The 19,801-nt window shown below is 36.5% G+C and overlaps 1 protein-coding gene across 5 annotated transcripts in view; it reads left to right on the forward strand.

The window, feature by feature from the left end:
• Nucleotides 1–1,999: 1,999 nt before the first annotated feature.
• Nucleotides 2,000–19,801, forward strand: part of crp (transcription factor cropped) — a 93,875-nt gene continuing 76,073 nt past the window's right edge. The window contains exon 1 of one of the 5 annotated variants that reach the window (XM_081758107.1): nucleotides 2,000–2,476. In XM_081758107.1, the coding sequence (XP_081614233.1) occupies nucleotides 2,391–2,476 (86 nt within the window). In that variant the 5' untranslated portion in view covers nucleotides 2,000–2,390. Of the gene's footprint in view, nucleotides 2,477–3,117; nucleotides 3,141–18,410; nucleotides 18,562–19,801 lie in introns of those variants that run through there. The other 4 variants (XM_081758110.1, XM_081758106.1, XM_081758109.1 and 1 more) reach the window with 4 other exon arrangements.

A 19,801-nucleotide genomic window follows, 5' to 3' on the forward strand; every position in this document is an offset into this window, starting at 1 on the left:
CAATTGTATTTCTACTTTTATCTTCCTTCCTTTCTTTAAGTATTTTGGGGCACGTAAATTAGATATAAAAGCGTTATTTATTATTATTATTATTATTATTATTATTATTATTATTATTATTATTATTATTATTATTATTATTATTATTATTATTATTATTATTATTATTATTATTATTATTATTATTATTTTGAAGTTTAGAACCCCTTTTCGAACAACAAATGCCATGAGACATAAATCTACAGCTTAGGGCCAGGACGAACTACATGAAATTTCAACGGGTTTCGAGCCTGGGAAAGGTGTAGAGCCGTAGCTATAAAAATTGGCGTCCGCTACACTCGTTTTTCTTTTTTTAAACATATAAAAAAAAAGCTAGCTTTTGTTGTTACGCTACGCTCAATTTCTATCAAGCTTCTTGGACAGACCACTGCAATATACAAAATCGTTCGTTATGTATGCTTTTACAAATAAGAGCTGCTTTCAAAAGGCTTTTAAAATGTTCGAAATGGGTGACAGCATTTATTTCCAGTAATAATTATAAACTTTTGTAATTTTACTCTGTATGTGACCACACAAATAGTATTTTAATTTCGATTCTTTTACGGTTAAAAATATTTTGTGAAATGTAACGGAAGTTCAGAAGGAGTCTTCTTTGTGAATTTCTCTATATTGATCTATGGAGGTGAAGAATATGTTTAATGTTTGTATTTAAAATCAAAAATGCAGTTTGGCTACTACATATATTTGAATTTTAATTACTTAATTTCTTAATGAATGAAGTTTGAGTTGTCAGTTAGAGCTACTTTTAAGAGCTCCAAACTCTGGGATGGGTTTTGTTTATATATAAAACAAGAAAGTTTCCTCTTCTGAGGGGCGATCGCCCCCTGGATCCGCCCCTGGTAAGGGTGGAGTTGCAATTTATGTTCATTCCTTTAACTTTCTGTGGTCACAAAATGATTCAACTCAGAACTGATAGAAATGCAGATAATTCCTACTACTGAATTGGCAACTCTGACTGGAATGCATGGGCGTCACCGTTGTGCCGGAAAATGCCGGCTGATTCTTTTATATCTTCATATAACGTCGTAAATAGATTTGTATTGATGTTCGCTAATATAATAGCTGATATTATGAAGTAAAAAGCATTTATTGAAGAAGTGTAATTGCAGAAACTGTCTTTGGCAATGAGAAATCAATACTTGCGACATGCTATTTAGTTGTAGACGCTGTATACATTTTCAATTTATTATTCACATATTTGTGTAATTGATGAGTAAAGACAGCAGAAAATTGTGTTCGAATGATCATAACTTACATAGGGATTGCAAAAGTATTTTGAGTATTGATTTAACCAATACTTGTAAAATTAATGTCATGTGCATTAAATAGACAGTAATAATAGCTATTCCACTAAAACTGCATAGTCTGCTAGCCTAGTTGTTACTGATTTGCTGAATAGTTTTTTTTTTTTTTATCACTATATTTTTATCATTTGTGATACACAACTACGCAGATTACTCCATGTCCGCCCTAGGATTTGTTTCAATACTTTTGTCTGTGAATATGGCTAAGAATGATATATTATTTATTTTCTTTTAAAATCGAACATACCCCTTTTGGGAACATCAAGACATGTCTCATTTACAATAAAAACACATGTCACATGGTTTCGAGGCCCTTTGATTGACAACTTCATGGGAGGGAAGGGAATAGTAGCTCAAACTGTACTACACGTGAAAGGGTGCTAGTGTAGTAAACTTGCGAGAATATGTGAGCTTCAGATAATTTAAATTGCAGTTTCCTTTATTATATGATATCGAATAATGAATGTCTGTAATAGATAAAGTAACTACTTTCATCCTATATTAATATTCATTGACGTAATTATCACATAATTGGAAGTTTTTACAACGTATTAGAAAATATTATGATGTAGTTCCAAATTCTCCTTTAACTTAACCTGCGTAAGACGAGCACAGCTGGCAGATGTTTATCTGCAGCTTCCCGCGCGTCGGGCAGTTCACATTTTACTCCTTATTTCGTACACACTTGAAACATAGTTCTTTGCTAATATACAAATAGTTGTGTTAATACAAATATTATATGAAAAAGACACACAAATCAGTTATAACAGCACAATTTTAAATTGCTTTTGTTGAACATCTGATCTGTAGGGTCGAGAACGTGTTTTGTAAAGTCCCTGAAGGGCGGAGGAATATGAATTACATGGTCACACTGTTCAGCTGTTTCCCGCCAAAGATCGCCATTACGGAACGCTTGGAGGCGTTGTATGTGTGATTGATACCGAAGATTTTTAGTGAAAAAAGTGTCTATAATTCTGTGTTTGATAAAGCTCATAACGTTGCAATAGCAGCAATTATAGAGAAGATATGTCAGTATTTAATAGAAGTGGGGAGAAGCGACGTTTAGAAGAATTACAACATCAAGATCAGGAAGTTATCGGTAGCCTGTGCAGGTAAGCAAACCAGCCGCCGCATGACGCTACAACTGGGAGTTTTTTTGTATGCGTTTAAAAATAGAGAATTTTCATGTAATTTGTAGACTTTTCTTATGCTTAGTGCATTTGATGTATGTAACTTACTGATCTAGAGAAGTTGTAGAATCATTTTGTAATCGTATATACAGGAAACATTTCGAATATGTGAAGAAACTTGCATTTAAAGCCGGTGGGTGTAGTCTCGAACGTGGCGAACCCGCCGGTTGGTCAGCTGTTTTGCCCGCGCCATGTTGTGTATATATACAATCACATGTTTTTATTACGCGTTTGTATAAAAGTTTTGTATTGAAGAGAGTGCATTACACTATTTTGTTTTATTGTTTAAATAAAAATGTATCATCTTTATATTATTTCTTTTTGCTACTGGAGTTTCTAAGCTTTTTTTTGCGGGTTAACTACAGGTTGTAAGAACCACGTGGCTGATTTTTACTTCGCGTAATTCAGAAGTAGAAATGTACGTTATTTGTAGTAGAAACTGTACGATAGGTGTTTATCACTGAACTGATTGTGTATATATGTTACCACAGTGATCCTTTAGTTGTATAGGAGCATTCAAAATATGCAGGTCGCAATACGTCCTCCAGTGTGTGTTGTAGAAAAATGTGGAAGGCGCGATGTTACAGTTAAGAATTGCTGTGTATTTATATCGAGTTCTTGTACGTCAGAAAATTTGTAAACAATACATGACAGTTGCATTAAAATATCTGCAGTTCCTGGCATAGTTGAACATAATTGTGCAATTTATTTTTAGTGTTAATGGCAGATAATATGCAGTAATATTTTATATGGATTTAGATTGTTCCTTTTATGAATGCATTTGAACAAGGCTAAACCTTACATGCCTATGCAATTTTTATTTTTCAAATTTTAGGTTCGGTTTTGTTTCAATATAGGAGCTTGAGGTTACACAATTTAAGTAATTTTACGCTATCATTTGGATTTAATAGGGAGGGATTGCCATGCATGAAATAAATCTGAATGCCTACCCTGTAAAGCTTGCACATATTGTGTGATGTGGTGGTGATGCATTGAGTGGGAGTTTGACTTGATTCACTAGCATGTGATGCTTGCGTCAGTGCCACGCCTATGCTACTGTGAAAACAAGCGAAGATAAGATGAGAGTAACTTAAGCTAAAGATCAAAGTTCGGCATTCTACACATGTAAAAAATAATGTGTAATAAAAACGAACTCTTTTATTTTGTTGTATACACATATGCTGGGGCACTCAGCTTGTTACATGCTTACATTTTAAATCTCCAATGAGTCGAGTTGCGGTGATTGAGCATTTAGTGTTGCGCATAGTTATGGAACGACTATAAAGTGATCTGCATGTCTTCTCTTATAAAGTGGTTGTATTATTATTTTCGATTAGACACTTAATTATTATTATTTAGCAGAGTTTGGCGAAACTTGTTCAGGAATTAGTGTAATTATCATACTGTTTAGCTCTGTAATTATTTGTTTATTATGGCTAATTAATGAATGGAATGAGACGTGTGCGAGGACAGCTCATAAGTATTTTGTAATGTATGCAAATGGATGAATTGAACATGGTTTCTCGTGCAACTCTGGAGGGTGTTGTAATATCAATCCCGTAGTCAACTGAAAGTTGTATAGGCACAGTATCTTGAATCATTCATTATACAGTTTTATAGAGCATGGAAAAATGTACCATGTCCCTGCCGTGTCTAGGTTTGAAATGAGATATTTTAGTTAAATGTCGCACTATTATGTTCTTTGAGCTAAGGGAGACAATGATTAGGACAAGTGAATGATGCTGCAAAAATTAGCTGAATGAGAAAGTGGGAGTGCCCCGAGAAAACCCACGGTGTTTACTATTAACTAACTTGACCGGGGATCGAACCAGGGACACTACACACCAGAGATAAGCGCTCTACCATTGAGCCACCGTGTCTAGGTTTATTCAGGATTATTCGTGGAATTATGTTAATAATTTTTTGACCTGCCTTGCGTAACTTTACACTTTTATGTAGCTATTCATTGCAGCCTGAATTGCAATTTTTCTATGCTTTATCTAGTTTGTCAACATTGATAAGTTCTTAAGGCTGGTGTCATATGTTTGCTTAGGCAATAGTTTCTTCTACTGTTTCTTTCCTTTAGTTTTTATTAAAGTTTTTATACATTCCATAGAATCGTATGCTAATAGAATTTAACGGTATTTCGTAGGGATCATTACTATGAAATATGTATTATCACTTTACTATTTTAACTTATGAAACAGTAATGAGCAATCACTATTGCTGTACATTATTGTAGTAAGTTATAATTTGACGTTGTCTATGGCTATGTAGCTGATTCGACAATAAAATTTATTATTATTATTATAAACAGTGGAACTACTGCATTGCAGTCACTCGGGTGCTACTTTAGTATTTGGGAGGTAGTTATTACTGGTTGTGTGTGTATATCCTAGTGCCGTGAAAATTATTCGAATTCTACTGGGAGTACTTGCTGCTTCAAAACTGTAATTTGTATGATTAGTTCAATAGCATTATGTTTTGGGAATTATCAAGTGGGAGACAATCGCTGGCCGTACTGACATGTAACATGTTCACTCTGATTTCGCGGATATTTATTTAATTAGTCAAGAGAAGACTGGTGGACAGAGATAAATTTATTAAGTTTTTTTTTTTTTTCGTTTTGTTTTGTTTCGGGTGTGACAGGAAAAACCTTCGTAAAAAGCTCCTACGGAATGGTTGGTGCAGATTGGGTTAGTCCGTGGTGTATGGCATTTTTAACACAGAACATTTTTATTACCCGAAGCGTAATTAACGTTCATATGATGTAACAAGAGAAATGTTATGTATCCGACCTTGCCTTTTGAGGTGACTCTTGTAAGGAAACTTGTGCCTCGGAGATTGACCTCCTGTTGGAAGTGGTTGCATCACAGTTCTTTACCATTTCGACATCTTGTAAACAAACCTCTGGTCCTGAATTGTTACGCGAGGGCGGTGCACAACCAAATGCATTGCGTTGTTGGAAATTTGATGTTAGGAAGAGTAAGCTGCACGGTTACTACTACTACTGCTTACTGAGAACCATTTAACGCTTGACAAAGACTGACGAAGTCTCCCCAGCCGCACGAATTGACTTCTAATTTAATTTTAAATTTAAATGCAAACTAGGCCTATTAATATTGTGTTTGTATACATGGTAGGGGAAAACTGGGACAATCACTTTGCATACGGTGAGTTTTTGGTAACGAATAATAGTAGGGAATTGTTAAGGATTACCGTTTAATCTTTTTCTATAAAAATCTTGTTTAGGGGACTTGTTACATTTACAGTAGGCTGCTGAAGATTAGTACGGCTTTCCGTGGAGTATTGCGAAATGTAATTTTATTGAGTATTCCGTATTTTCTTTCAAGTATGAGTGATCTCATTAGAGGCTGGGTTAACGGTCACAAACTATTAGCGTTCAGCTTCGCTTTTATTATATTCAGAAGTGTGTATCTGCATTAAAAGACTATTCACAAGAGTTATTATTATTTTTAAAAAGAGGAGAAAAGACATTTTAGACAGGTTATCAGCCGAATTCGCTGAGATCAGAATTTTAAGTACGAATGATCATGTGTATTTTATCAGATATTTCATTAATTTGAGAATATCATTTTAAACTTGACTGGTTCATTTTCCGTTAAATGTCAGTTGAGTTTAAGCTTGATTAGCATTTTTAAATAGAGAAATCATTGTTCAGGCTTTTATTTGTTGCAAATGTGTTACTGTTTTATTTTCTTTTTAAAATTTATTTATTAAAGAAACTAGGAAGTTGAGCTATATTAATATCACCGTATATAAACCAAGTGCATAAGTAAATTTGGAAAGGATGCGCAGATTCTAAGATACCCCCCCCCCTGATTTTCGCAAAAATATCAACTGTCATTTTATCTTTGTAGTATTGTGTTATTAGCTTATTTGCAGTTCGTGATATGTACACTCATGTTCAAAATTATTGTCGCATGTCTATAAATATGTTGTTGTAGGCATATAATTTGATAACGAATTCGCCCGGTATTTTTTATAATGTTAGTATGTGTATAATCGACAAAGACATGTATGTGGCAAATTTCATGTCAAAAGAGCAGTAAATAAGAACAATAAAACAAAAATAAAACTTTCTTCTCCATTTAACAAAATTTTGTTTTACTTACTTTAATTTTCGTATTTATAATTCTTTTCGTATGAAATTTACCACAGATATACATTCCCCGATTACGCACACAGTATCAGTATTAAAAGTATCCTGCAAAATCATTATCAAATTATATTCTTACAAGAAGATAGTTATAGATATGCGACAATAATTTTGGACATGAGTGTACATAGGTTTTTGGGTTTGAATTCGTAATGTCGCATATTCTAAGTTTTACATAGGATTAATCCATTTATCCCCCTCTGCTTGAGCCAGTTGGTGAGTTTGAGTCATGTAATTGATATCAACTATCGGAAACCTCTCCATGCTTTGAGTTTAGCCGTTGTATAGTTGGGAGATTGTTCATAAAATGTGAGAAAGCAAGTTGGTTGTAGCCGTTAATTCCTCTCCCCGTCTCCAGGGAATCTTTGAGATACATTCCCCTCCTCCAAAGTTATGTCTTTTGAAAAACTCAGCAGTGCTGTATGCGCTTCCTTACCTTTGGTTGAACGAGCTTTGATTTCTCCCTTTTGAGGTTTGGCTTTCAATGGTCTTTTTCTTCTCAGTTTAAAAGCTCTTCTTATTTTCCATTCCTGATCTTTCTTTTTCTTTTTCTTACGGGAAGGAGGGGAGAGAAGAGAAGGTTGATTCAGGTGTGTGACGACTTGGTAATGTTGAATGAGCGCTCGTAGCTTGGAAGGGAGGAAGAACCTTTTTTGCCCTATAACGGACACTACACACATTTCGTTTTGGAGCGTATCACATAATGGCAGACCATGGGAGACGCGTCCATGGATCTTTAAACATAATTAGTCCTGATCTCGTATATATTATACAGATTTTTTAAAATGCTATTTTCAGTAGTGATACAGGCTATTATCTTACTTGATTTCGTACGTATATGTATCAATATGAACGGAATCTGTATCGATGACATCTTTAAACCGGAGGTAAAGAAATCGTGTATAGGCGACACCTTGGAGGAGGGGAAAATCGCTTTTGGTACAATACAATAGAAGGGTCGAAGGGAAGAATTGACGTTTTGGGATGACAGTCATAATGTATTTCTGAGAATGTAATTATTGATGTTCCTTCCTAATTACTATGAAAGAATTTCAGAGAGGGGGGGGAGGGAGAAAACATGCCAGGCACTCATCAAAATTTACTCTCGTAAAGATTGAAGAATGGACTTGATGTATCCTTGCGCTGGGCGCTTCAGCTTCTTGCGGCAACATCTCCATGAATTGATTGTTCAAACAATGTATAGGCGTATATATAATTTATTTCAGAAAACATTGTTGATTTCTGTGAATTTATGTCGAGGTAGTTTATCAAAATTGTAACATAGGCTGCATTAGTTATGTGTATAGTTCAGTTAAAGAGAAAAGGTTTTACAACTAGTGGTCGCTAGACGCGGATGAAATTTGTTTGACATGTGGTAATATAAGAATCCAGTTTTCCATTGAACATCTAAACAACGATGAAAGGAAATCTTCGAGTGTTACGTCTCACATTTATGTTGGGTGGACTAAAGGAGCCCGTAATGAGGAGAAATGAGTGAAAAGGTGGAATAAAGAAAGTGGGAGGAAACGGGAGGATCCTGAGGGAATCAACGCACACAGTATTTTTGCACCACAAGGGTCACTTGGCGCTAGCTGGGATCGAACCAGACCCCACACATCAGAGGTGAACGCTTTCTCAGTGAGCCACTGCGGCCCCATGTTTTAAAACAGTATACTACTGTTCCATCACTATACAAATGGCTGGTACTGATCGTTGCTCTTTGCCATGGCACTTCCAGTACGAAGATATAGCCTATTACGCTGACATCAAGGGCTTGGAGGAGGAAAGAGGGGGGGGGGACTGATAGTACTGGCCTAGTGGACTTCAGCTTCTATAGTAATAGTCAACCGTTGCTTAACAGTCGATTGGTGACCTGCCTCTTTCCAGAGAAAAACGAATGCTTCCCAAGTCATTGTGTTAAAATGTAGGAACTGTGGTTTGAGGTGCAGGTGATGTGATCAAGTATTATCAGTGGTTCTCAGTTGTGCAAATGTGTTCTTTACTTATCAAGTGAACCTTGTTCTCACAGCAGCACCTGCTTCTAGTTGCTGTATAACCCAACACATTTTAATAACACAACACGCCGAGGGCTATTTCTTTTTCTTTCTTTCTTTTCTTTTCTTTTCTTTTTCAAATTTGTACTTGTATCTTTCTAGAAGTTTGTTTTGTTTGGTGTTCAGAATATTATGCTACATTCAGGAGCGTGAAGTGGGAGAACAGATAGCTAGGCAATGGGTAAACTTGGTCTTCCTTTCTCCCAAAGCCCTGTAATCTTATCCATAATTCGAATTAAACGATTGCGAATCATCAGTGGTTCGTACGGTTGCTGGGATATGGCTTTTGAAAGAGAGATGGCTCGGTCTCTTCAGATAAACAATATGTAATTTAAAAAATGAGGTAGAGCAATCGCGTACAGTGGTGCTGCGGGTCGTGGATTGGATTCCAGACTGTACGAACATAGTTTAAATACCAGTTGGTGGAGCCCTCCTACTTTACTTACATTTCTATGTCTCTAATCTAAGGGCATAAAGCGTAAATATATATCATTTCAATAGATGGCTTTACGAGGCAATCTTCACGCATGACTATTTTATTTAAAGACAATTTCTTTCTTTTTTTTTCATCTTTGGGTCGACAGCAGTGTGTAGCCGGGCGTGTTTACAACTGAGAATATAGGATTATGTACGGAGCAAACTGTACAAATGCAAATTGTCTATCAGCGCATATCCTTCCGCCAGGCTTAACCATATGGTATTAAGCTAAAGATTCGTTTAATTTAATACTGACAATTAATATATCTAAAGTATTCTTTACTCTGTTCTGCCAAGAAGTTATGATTCTCAAGATCGAACAATTTCGTAATATTTCAGATTAGCGGATAGCATTCTAGGGCGTGAAAGAAGGTAATAACTGAACCGGTGAAGAAATTCTGTGCCATGGAAAAATATCATTAGCGCAGAATGTAGTATCTGGAATGCGTGCTGCATTAAGAACAAATTGTGAGTTCTGTGTATTTAACGGTTGTTGCCTATGAACAACGGTCTGCATTTCATAACTACTTTTATTCATTAAAAATTTTGACAAGAAAGGTAGTATTTCGGCAGGTTTATATTTTTGAGATATGTACTTGAACATTATATGGACAAGAAATAGTGCGATGTTTATTAGAAGTAGATGATCTTCGCTTACATGTGATATGATCTTAAGTATAGTGGTGCGTGCCACAATATGAGCTACTTCGTTTACTTGTATTGATTGGCAGTGTACATATTTTATTGATCGTAAATAGTATGTTGGACGGGAAGCTAGTTCCAGATTGCGAGTGGGAGTTCCAATCCAAGTGTGGGAGGAGAGATTGTTGTTAGGTATTCAACCGAAATTGGGTTCCGTTCGCACGACTTCCGCCTCCGTAAGGCGCAGTTCATCTGAGAATTATAAGGGTGGACAAACAGCGATGTGTTCTATTTAAATCAGTTTATACGAATTGGTATAGTGATTCAGGAAGAGTGCATATGTTAAGATGGAAGGGAACATATACCAAGAAAGAGGGTTTTCATTAACGTGTTTATTTAAATGTAGCGTCCCTTTGCAACACCGAGGCTGTATAAGACGCAAACCCACACTTTAATGCGGTCTGAGACACCGTAATGCGTTCAGATTTGAAGGCTGTACCACCATGAATCGAACCCGGGACGAAGTGTACCAAAGGCTCGTGTGTTAGTCACTAGACCAGCTGAGAGGGTTATGAACGATTTTTGGAGGGTATATGCCAAGAAAAAGTTGTGTATTCTCTTAAATGTGTTAGAGGGTATCGTGTTAGTATTATTATTAACAAAGAAAGTTATTGATCCGGGGCTGATACCTAATTCAATTAGTAGCTTAAAATGTACATTCTGGGGGGAAATGAAGATAAAATGGACAGAGAGAGAGAGAGCAATAAAGGAAGATGTTTTAAAACGGATAGGAGAGAAGAAGACACTTCTAGCCAGCATCATTCGGAGGAAGGCCAATTGGATTGGACGTATCTTACGAGGAAATTGTCTTCATACGGCCATAGAAGGAAATATGAAAGGAAAGCGAGAAATAGGAAGAACACAAGTGATCGATAATTTAAAAAATAGAATTAAATATTGGCAGTTAACAGAGGAAGCTGAAGATCGAAACACGTGGTAGAAGAAACATTTCCAGACCTAAACTAAAGTTGAAAGAAAAATCATTAGTCCTAGGACATGCCGAAAGGCAGAATACTTAATAATAATAATTCACATTCTATTTCTTTTCTATTATTTTTAAAGTACAATTAATATGTATTTGCGTATATGAAGTCAAATGTAACGACATTTTTAAATTGTAGGTAAATTATTCATATTATTTTGTTCAGTTATACTCAATACTACTACCTGTTTTACTTATTTATTTAATATTCGGTTAGAGTTTATACTCATATGTAACTTCATGGGAACGTAAGACAGTTAAAAAGCGTATTTCACTGTTCATGGAAAATGTGAAGCTTAAAAAATAATTTATCCGAGTTTAGAACAAATAGACGAGTTAGAGCCACCCTTGTGTTTACATGCATTGTTTAAACCAGAATATTGATTATCAAAATTCATACACTGAAGTCCATATTTCGGAGTACAAGATGGAAATTATCTGTAATTAAATTTCGAATGTTGTTTAGAACAACAACTAGATATTCCAGTTGTTTTCGAATCAACGTTACATGTGACATATGTATTGAGGCAACCAGTATAGTGGATGTACGATAGTTTTTTTTAGAACAAGCATCGCAAGAATTACGGAAAAAGTCATGGTGACCGGTAAACCTGTGATCCAGCGTATCAGCTGGTTGTCAGTAATTGTGTAATGTGTTTTTCTCCTGTTCCACTGATACAAGCAATCGGCCACAGTTCCCCAGTGGGAAAAGAGGAGAGTAGGTTTTACACCCTTTCACTGTGAGTTATCGACATCTCACCTGAGGCTACCAGAAAAGGGATTGGCTTGGCAGCAAGCCAAACAGCCGACGAGACAACCAGAAAGGTATTCAGCGCTCGTAGCTGACTCATGGCGGAGTGCGAGAAGGTCCATGGACTAAAAATCTGTGGGCGCTCGCAGACAAACCAATGAGAGACGGCCTTCGCATCCTCCCCCCCCCTTTCTCCGTCTATTTTTAATACTTCCAATCCGTGCTGTGACCAGCTGAAGCGGGCCGACAGATTGTTAGTGTTTTGATTATTATTATTACTACTATTATCGGTATTCTAAATTAAGATAAAACAGATAATCAGTGTTGCCTGAGGCATAGAGCAATCGAGGAATATAAGGAGGAAACGATAGGAGCTAACGAATCAAACTATTTTGAGGTTACACCATTTGATAGTTTGGACTTAGATCAATTTGGATAGACATAGGCCTATGTTGTGTGTTTTGACCACGGGATATGTAATTATCTTTTTCCGCTGACACCGTTTATAGATACATGACATGTCAAGAATTTACAGTGCATGGGGATGAGAGAATTGGTAATATCCTTTGTATCACTTATTAACAATTAAAATGTATGATTAACTTGAAATTACAGCACCACTGCTTGGAATATGCGTTGTGTCTGAAGCCAGACTGAGATTGTGGATCGGATTGTGAACTCAATTGGCACCCGTTTGGCTATTTGAAGCTGGGCGCTGCAGCCAGACAGTCCCGATATAGCAATGCCTGTGCCTGTGGGATACGAGAAAGATCATCCCACTCTCCACGGACCAAACCTTATTTTGCTCTGCTACTACTTGACACGCTCTCAGCCCACGCCGTGGGAGTTTTGGACGCTTCCCAAGTAGCTTCATGTTATTCAAAGTTTCTTTCACTTTTTTTTTTTTTTTTTTTTTTCGTTAGCCTACGCGTCGTATGACTTATGAAACATTTGCCGAAGAATCATAACAGAAGTTGCCAGTGTTAAAAAGCTAGTTTCTTACACAGAGCTCCTCCGTGGCTAAGCTTTTAGTGTACGCGCCTTTGCCGCGGGAGACCCGGGTTCGATTCCCGGCGGGAGCTCATGTGGTTCAGATTCCACGTTAATCAGTAGGTCCACGTCTCATATAGCCTCGCTGCTGAAAAGGGACGTTAAACTCAAAATCAACTCAACTTAGTTTCTTATACAGGGCAAATGTTAAAGAATTATTGGTTTTTGATTAGTCTGTACAGTTATGATTATCTTTTTAAAACTATATTCTGGCTCAGAGGTAGTGTGATAGCTTCTGGCACGAGGAGTCCCTGGTTTGGTTTAAGACAGGGGAGTTTGTGATGAACATCATCTTTCCCGTGAATATTCTCCAGTTCCTTCCCAATTCTTTGATAAGCATTTACTGCAAGTTCATCCGAGGACACAAATTAGTAAATTAAATATTTCAGTTGTAAGAATTCGTTAAATTATTTTATGCTTTGCAGGTATTGCGAGTTTCAGAAATAAAACTGAGTTTTTTGTAATATGTATATTATTTATAGGATTTTCCCATGGTCGATAATTGATGAATTTTCCGATTTATAGTTGAGAGTACTGTCATTGTAATAGAAAGCAGTTGTAACACAAGGGCTCGAGTAATGAATCAATAAGTCAAATAAAGGACACCCTAAAATATAAATTAAAAGAAAATTAATATCTTGCTTTCGAGCAATTTGGAAGTTCTCTACCAGCGAGCTATTCCATTGTATTTACATTTAACTTTAGTAAAAAGGAATTTGATTTGTTGAGTCGTTTTGTCCGACATCGAAAGGAAATAAAATGGAGAGGACGTCGAATGGGCGCGGGAAGCAGCTGCGAGCTGAAGTAATTTGAGCCACTTGCTAGTACTTCCTGCCGCCTTTGCAAGCTGTCAGGATGGATGCTTCAAGACCACAAGGGAAGCAGCCGGCCACCCTTTCTCTTCCTGTTAGCAGTAACCTCAATACATCTACAGTCCAGGATTCTTAACATGGGAATAGGACAAGTAGAGTACAGAAAAATAGACTGCAACACATGTTTATTCGATGTTATTTTACCGAACCTTCCTGTTTCGTTTTTGCGCTGTACTTTCATTATATTTTTTCTTCCTTAAATGTTGCCCTTGCTTCGAGAAATAATCAGTTCAATCATTTTGCATTATCCAAGTAGTTTCAGTTAAAAGTAACCGAATATAATTTAGATCCGCAATTGTAAAGTATTAGGTTCGTTAAAGATTTAAAGTGTATTTGTATGTTTGTGATGGTTTGAAACTAATATTTTCAAGTTTGAATGTCGTATTCCGGGAGACACTTCATCATATGAATTTCTCAACTTGATAAAAGAATTAGAACCAATTATTTTCCGTCAAAGCTAGAATTATCTGCCGCTTTCCTTGGTTTGTAACCTTAGTAGTTTCTACGCGACAGCGGTTGTTAAAAGTAGATCCAATGCAACGCTACCTGGCGTCTTTTGTTATTTATTGTTTTTGGAGGTTATCCATGAAGTGTGTGTGTTTTGACGCGTATTGGTGTTATGCTTTTCAATGACAACATTGGTCGAAACTTGCATGTTAACGTTGCGTAGGAACGAAAAGAAAGTGTGGGGGGAAAGGGACGATGTATGTTGTGACCTCGTTATGATACCCTCGTGCTCTCCCCGTGCCCATTACATCGAAGTGAGCACGCAAGCCTCGTATTGTCCACCTGTCCGAGTCGCTCATTCCTCATTGACAACAATTGTAGTAGGCACCTGATCGATAGACTGTGCCGCACAACACGGGTGGTCAGTCAGTTGTTTATATTTTTATAAGCCACTGAAAGGAAGGGGGAGGGAACAGCATTGTTAGTGATCAAATTAAGTAATTATTATTAAACAATTTCTTTACCCTCTGTGGTGGGGACCCGAATATTCATTTTTCTCTCTCTCTGTTTGTACCTGACATCTATTTCTTTGTCGAATATTATGTCCACTTGTTTTCTGATTACATTCACTAGTATTTTTATTGGACTATGTATGTGCTATTGAGTATAAATGAGGGTAAATATACTCAGATTCTTTCACCTCATTGGTGTTCATGTAGGCGGCTCTAGAGGAATGGACAAATGGGATTTCTCTTGCTATGTGACTTTGTTTTTATACTTCTTGTATGTAATGAGTCATGTGTGTAATAATGGGATGATGGTGTCAAATTATTGGGGAAATAGAAGTGGGAAGAAAGAGGAGAACCCTTGAAAACAGTACTGTCCACCACAAACAGTAGTGCCCCACACCAGAGATGAGGAGATTATCTTTAAAATGGAGATGATTTCTAGGATAAGTGGGGCTAACGAAAGCTGGAATCAAGCTCGTAAATTAAGTGGAATCTGTAGCTGAGTGGCTATATTGATTCCCTGTTGGCGATAGTAAATGGTGTGCTGTAAGGAGGATATAGGCTTTGCCGAACTATGCCTTGGGATAAGAGGGAAGCACTCTAAAAAACTTCAGCCATCGTTACACTTCCAGTTAGTGTTGCCCAGCCTTTTTAAAATTCGAGACGAAATGACAAGTATATCTAGTCTCATGGTCAACACTAGTTCAGCCAAGCCTTAGACCTCAAACACTTGTAGTGTTGGCATAATTCGTAATATAAAAGTTGTAAATTACCATACTGAAGGGCATATGTCAGTGTTTAAAGGTACGGAAATCATTACACAATATTCTTCACTTATGTCACCCTTCGTGGACCTCTGGTGACGCGGAAAGATTCTAATAGCTTTTACATGAAATTAAGAAAGGAAAAATAGGACATAAATTTTGTACATACATTTACAAAATGACAAAGATAGTATTTTCACATTTATCGGAGTAAAGAGCGTCACCGATTTTTCCATTCCAAGAAATGTTTTTGAGAAATGTCCTTTTGAGAGAGTTACCTTGTATCTTCTACGTAGTATTCAGGTTTACTTATCTGAAGACAGAATTTTATAAGTGCTACCTACACAGATCACACATTCTGCTCGAATTTTAATGTAAGAGTACAGTTTCAAAACTGTTTTCTTGTTACGGAAAAAAATTTCGTTGAGCTATAAGGAATGCGGAAACAAGTTGTTCCCCGAGGAAAAGTTTTGTTTTATATCAGGGTTCATACACTACCTGGAAATCTCTAGTACTATCATATCTAGTAATAAATAAATAAATAAAAAGCGGAAATATCAGGGAAATTGAATTCAATATTTCTGCATATTTTGAATGTATTCGGGTATGGAACAAAAGTATTTACTTATTAATTCCCTTACTAGGTTTCTCAACTTAATATTTTTTCAACTTAAATTTTATTTATTTTAATTATTTATTTTCTTGTGACTCAATATTTAATTGCAATCGCTCATTGGGGAGAAATGTGGCCATTCTTAAATATATAAATATATTATTCTTAAAATTTGTGTTCTTTTACTGTTAGTTTCTTCCACAAGACCTGGAAATTGCAAAATTAATATCTGAAAAACCTGGAAAATTCAGGGAAATTGAGTTCAACATTTTTGGATGAACTGTGTCGTATTTAGATTCGAACATTATAAATGTACAATGTTTCTATATTTTCCCTCTTAAGTTCATTTTAAGTCTACAGTTGTTCCTTGTATATTGATTGCGGTGAGTGTCACAGCCGGAATTGAATTTCGCCAGCCATTACGATTAACTTGATCAATTCGGCTGCTTTGCGTGGTACATTTTTTTATAAACATAATAAAAGTGAAGGAACTTGATGGTTTTGTGGTTGTGTGTAATTACGTAAGACCTGGCAATTCTTCATAATAATGTTGGATAAGTGTCAGCAGAATTCATCTTAACCAAACTTCTGCTTTCTTTGTCAGCATTTCCATTCCAAGGTTTGTGGACGCAAGCATGTTGGTGCTCAGGAAATTGAATAGCCCTGCACGTCGCACATTATTACATAATGTACATGTGGGCTTCCACGAAGGTCAAGGGCTGCTGTTTGAACTGAAGCCAAGTGTTTTCATTAGTTTTGTCAACTTCCTTCTGATTCTTACACCTTGGCATGTTGCTTGTAGAGCTTGCTTATTACTCAATATTTTCAGTTGCATTTTACGTCGCTCTAAGAAATAATGCAGTGTGCCTTGGAGCTAACAATTTCTTTTCAAATTTTTATTTACATGAAGTCATTTCGCATCCAATATCTTGTAGATCGTGTAAAATCGGCTAAATATATATTTTAAAATTGCTCAATATACTATACTGTATTTGAATATTGAGTAGTTTTCTACGCCACTTGGTGGTCACTTAGGAGTTGTCCCAAACTGAATTCGCATTGGAATCAAACCCGAGTAATATATGTAGGAAAGCATTTCATTTCAATTTAGGGCACGATCCTGACAGGTTCGTACATATGTAAAGAATCTATTAAAATTAAGCTAGAACATCCAGCAAATCTAGGTGGATAGGTTTGTTGTATTTAAATTTTCTTGCTTTTATTTCTAGAAGAGTTCCACTTAGGAACTTTCTGTGCGTGCTCGCGCGTTTTTGTATGTAGCAAAATGTCCCGTGCAGTATATCATTGCCTGAATGGGTCCGTGGTGAGTATAGTAGAAATGAGATTGAGATTGAATTGGAAACATTATTTTCAAACATTCCCATGATCAGATCTTGTTGTTGAAGTAGTTTCACACATACATATGCAAGAATTCGAAATTGAGGTTCTTTGATTTGATCTAGGTCACACGCGGGTCAAGTTTGAGAGATATGTAATCTTACAAATAAAATAGTAATTAGCGGGGAAGGGGGGATTTGTTGTTCCTAAGTTATTTCCTACTTCTAGAAATAGGATTATTTCGGAAGCTAGTTAAAGAAAGGCATTTCCTTTTATACTAGTAGTTGTTTCCCAGAAGTCTTCGTCCTAATTTCCAAATTCCCTTTTCGTAAGCTACGAGATACCGCAGCTAGTTGCATGAAGCGTCTTACTTTTATATATAAAGATGCTTCTAATATTGATTAACAAATTTCCAGAGACAACTATGAAGGCAGTTTTACATTAGAAGAACAATGAGACAAAGATATAAGGGGGAAAATCTTCATGACGCCTGTTGCTACTGAGGAAGAATTTTGTAAAGGGAACTTGGAAGACTGCGAGGTTTGAATGTGAGACCTTACGATTGCGAATCGAGGTCAATAACTGTTTATTTACGTGACTATATTGTACTTTGAAAGTTACTGTATTTCAAAGGCATTCGATGTTCAGTATTAACGCATTAGTGCTACTGAATTTTATATATATTCCTGCGAGTATGTTTTTGTCTAGTGTTTCAGTGTGGTAATTAAATGATGTTCTCAAGAAACTGAAATCGTTGCCCAGTTACGTTACTTGGAGAATAGTCCCTTAAGCTACAGGAACCCTCCCCTCACCCTTCTCATTAACAAGTTTGTGTATTGAAAGTGTAATAAATATTATGAAATTCACTTTGTACGTTGGTTGTTTTATATATATAGTTTAAAAGAGAACCGTATTCTGGTTTTAAATATACTTATTCACGGCTATGTGATGATCTGGGAGGGATGCTGGTTGCCGTCCAGGAAGAAAGGGAAACAGCTGCATCATCTGATGAAAGCGTTGACTCGTCGTCAGCTGGTGTGAGTCAGCCGTTGTGGGCCTTGAGCAGGAATCGTTAGTGACGTGTGGGAGTGGGGGACCCTTCCCGCTGTTTGGCGACCGGTTCAATCTACGCAATTGTGTTACATTGGGCGGTTTCACAATTGCATGTAATTCTCGGAACATTGATTTCACTGTGTGTTCATGTGAATAGTTCGTAAACGCTTGTTAGTGCTTCGGATGTGTAGTAGCCAAGCGCTGCAGTGGTTAAGGTATTTGTTGTTCATCTATGGCTAGTGCATATGTGTGGTGTCGTATGATGTGTATTACTATGTGAATCGTTGGAAACTTCTGTGTGCAGTGAGAAAAAAAGTGGATTACTCTTTATAACGTTACTACTCTCCTTAAGTAGCTATAACCCCCCTTGTATCGAAACAAATGAGCTGGGAAGATGTGTATGCTCTTCCCTTAGCAATGTGTACCCTGTTGTTTTCGGCCTTAACCCTACATAACAGGTGTAAAGGTCTATAAAGTGTCAACAGTTGATTTTTTTTTTTTTTTTAATTGGGTATATGTGATCACTACTCCAGTGTATTGTTTTCTGTTCATAAGAGCGTAAAATATTTTTTATGACGAATGTTGTTGTTCTGTTTTCTTATCGAATAATATTAGAAAAATCACGCAGGGGGCCGCGGTGGTTCAGTGGTAGAGCGTTCACCTCTGGTGTGTAGGGTCCCTGCATCGATCCTAGCTAGCGCCAAGTAAACTGTGGTGGACAAACACCGTGTGCGTGGGTTTTCTCCGGGCTCTTTTCTTCCCGCTGTCATCTTTGCACCATTTCATTCATTTCTAATAATCACCGTCTCCTTGATTCTAGCCGGCATAAACGTAGGACGTAAAACTCAGATTTCATTTCAAAAATCAATCAGAAAGCCCCCCCCCCCTTCAATCCATATCTGGTCCTACCACGATTAAATAACCTGGAGTTTACACTTCGGTATATGTGATACCACTTAGGCCTACCTCTTGTTGCGAAGATTTCGTCGTTCAGTGCTATACGTTTATGTTGTGATTTTTTTCATAGTTCTTCTCTCTCTATAATCATTCGCTTCCACTTATTATCCCAAACTAAAGATTGCAGAATAATTTTTTTATATGAGACATATTCTATATTTGGACTCAGTTTAATTTTTGAAATAAATATGTGGCTTGTCCGTTCAAGCTCTTAAGAATATTTTTAATGTATTTTGAAGCTTACTAAGAACTTTAGACAAAAAGTGTGTATGTCTCAAGCATTTGCAATACTCTAATAAAGTAGCTTACATCATTGTATTTATTATCGATTTCATGTAGTTCAAAAGAACCAGTAAATAGAAGTTCGGGGAAATCCGTGAGGTTCTTGCTTGCGTAAATAAATGGGAAGACAAGAACATCATGAAACAAAATGTTGTTTTGATTTCGTACGCTACATAGTACAAACCACAATAATGATACTCTAGTCGAAAAAAAAAA

The sequence above is a fragment of the Thermobia domestica genome, chromosome 5, assembly GCF_964235325.1.
Source record: "Thermobia domestica chromosome 5, izTheDome1.hap1.1, whole genome shotgun sequence".
Classification (NCBI taxonomy): Eukaryota; Metazoa; Arthropoda; class Insecta; order Zygentoma; family Lepismatidae; genus Thermobia; species Thermobia domestica.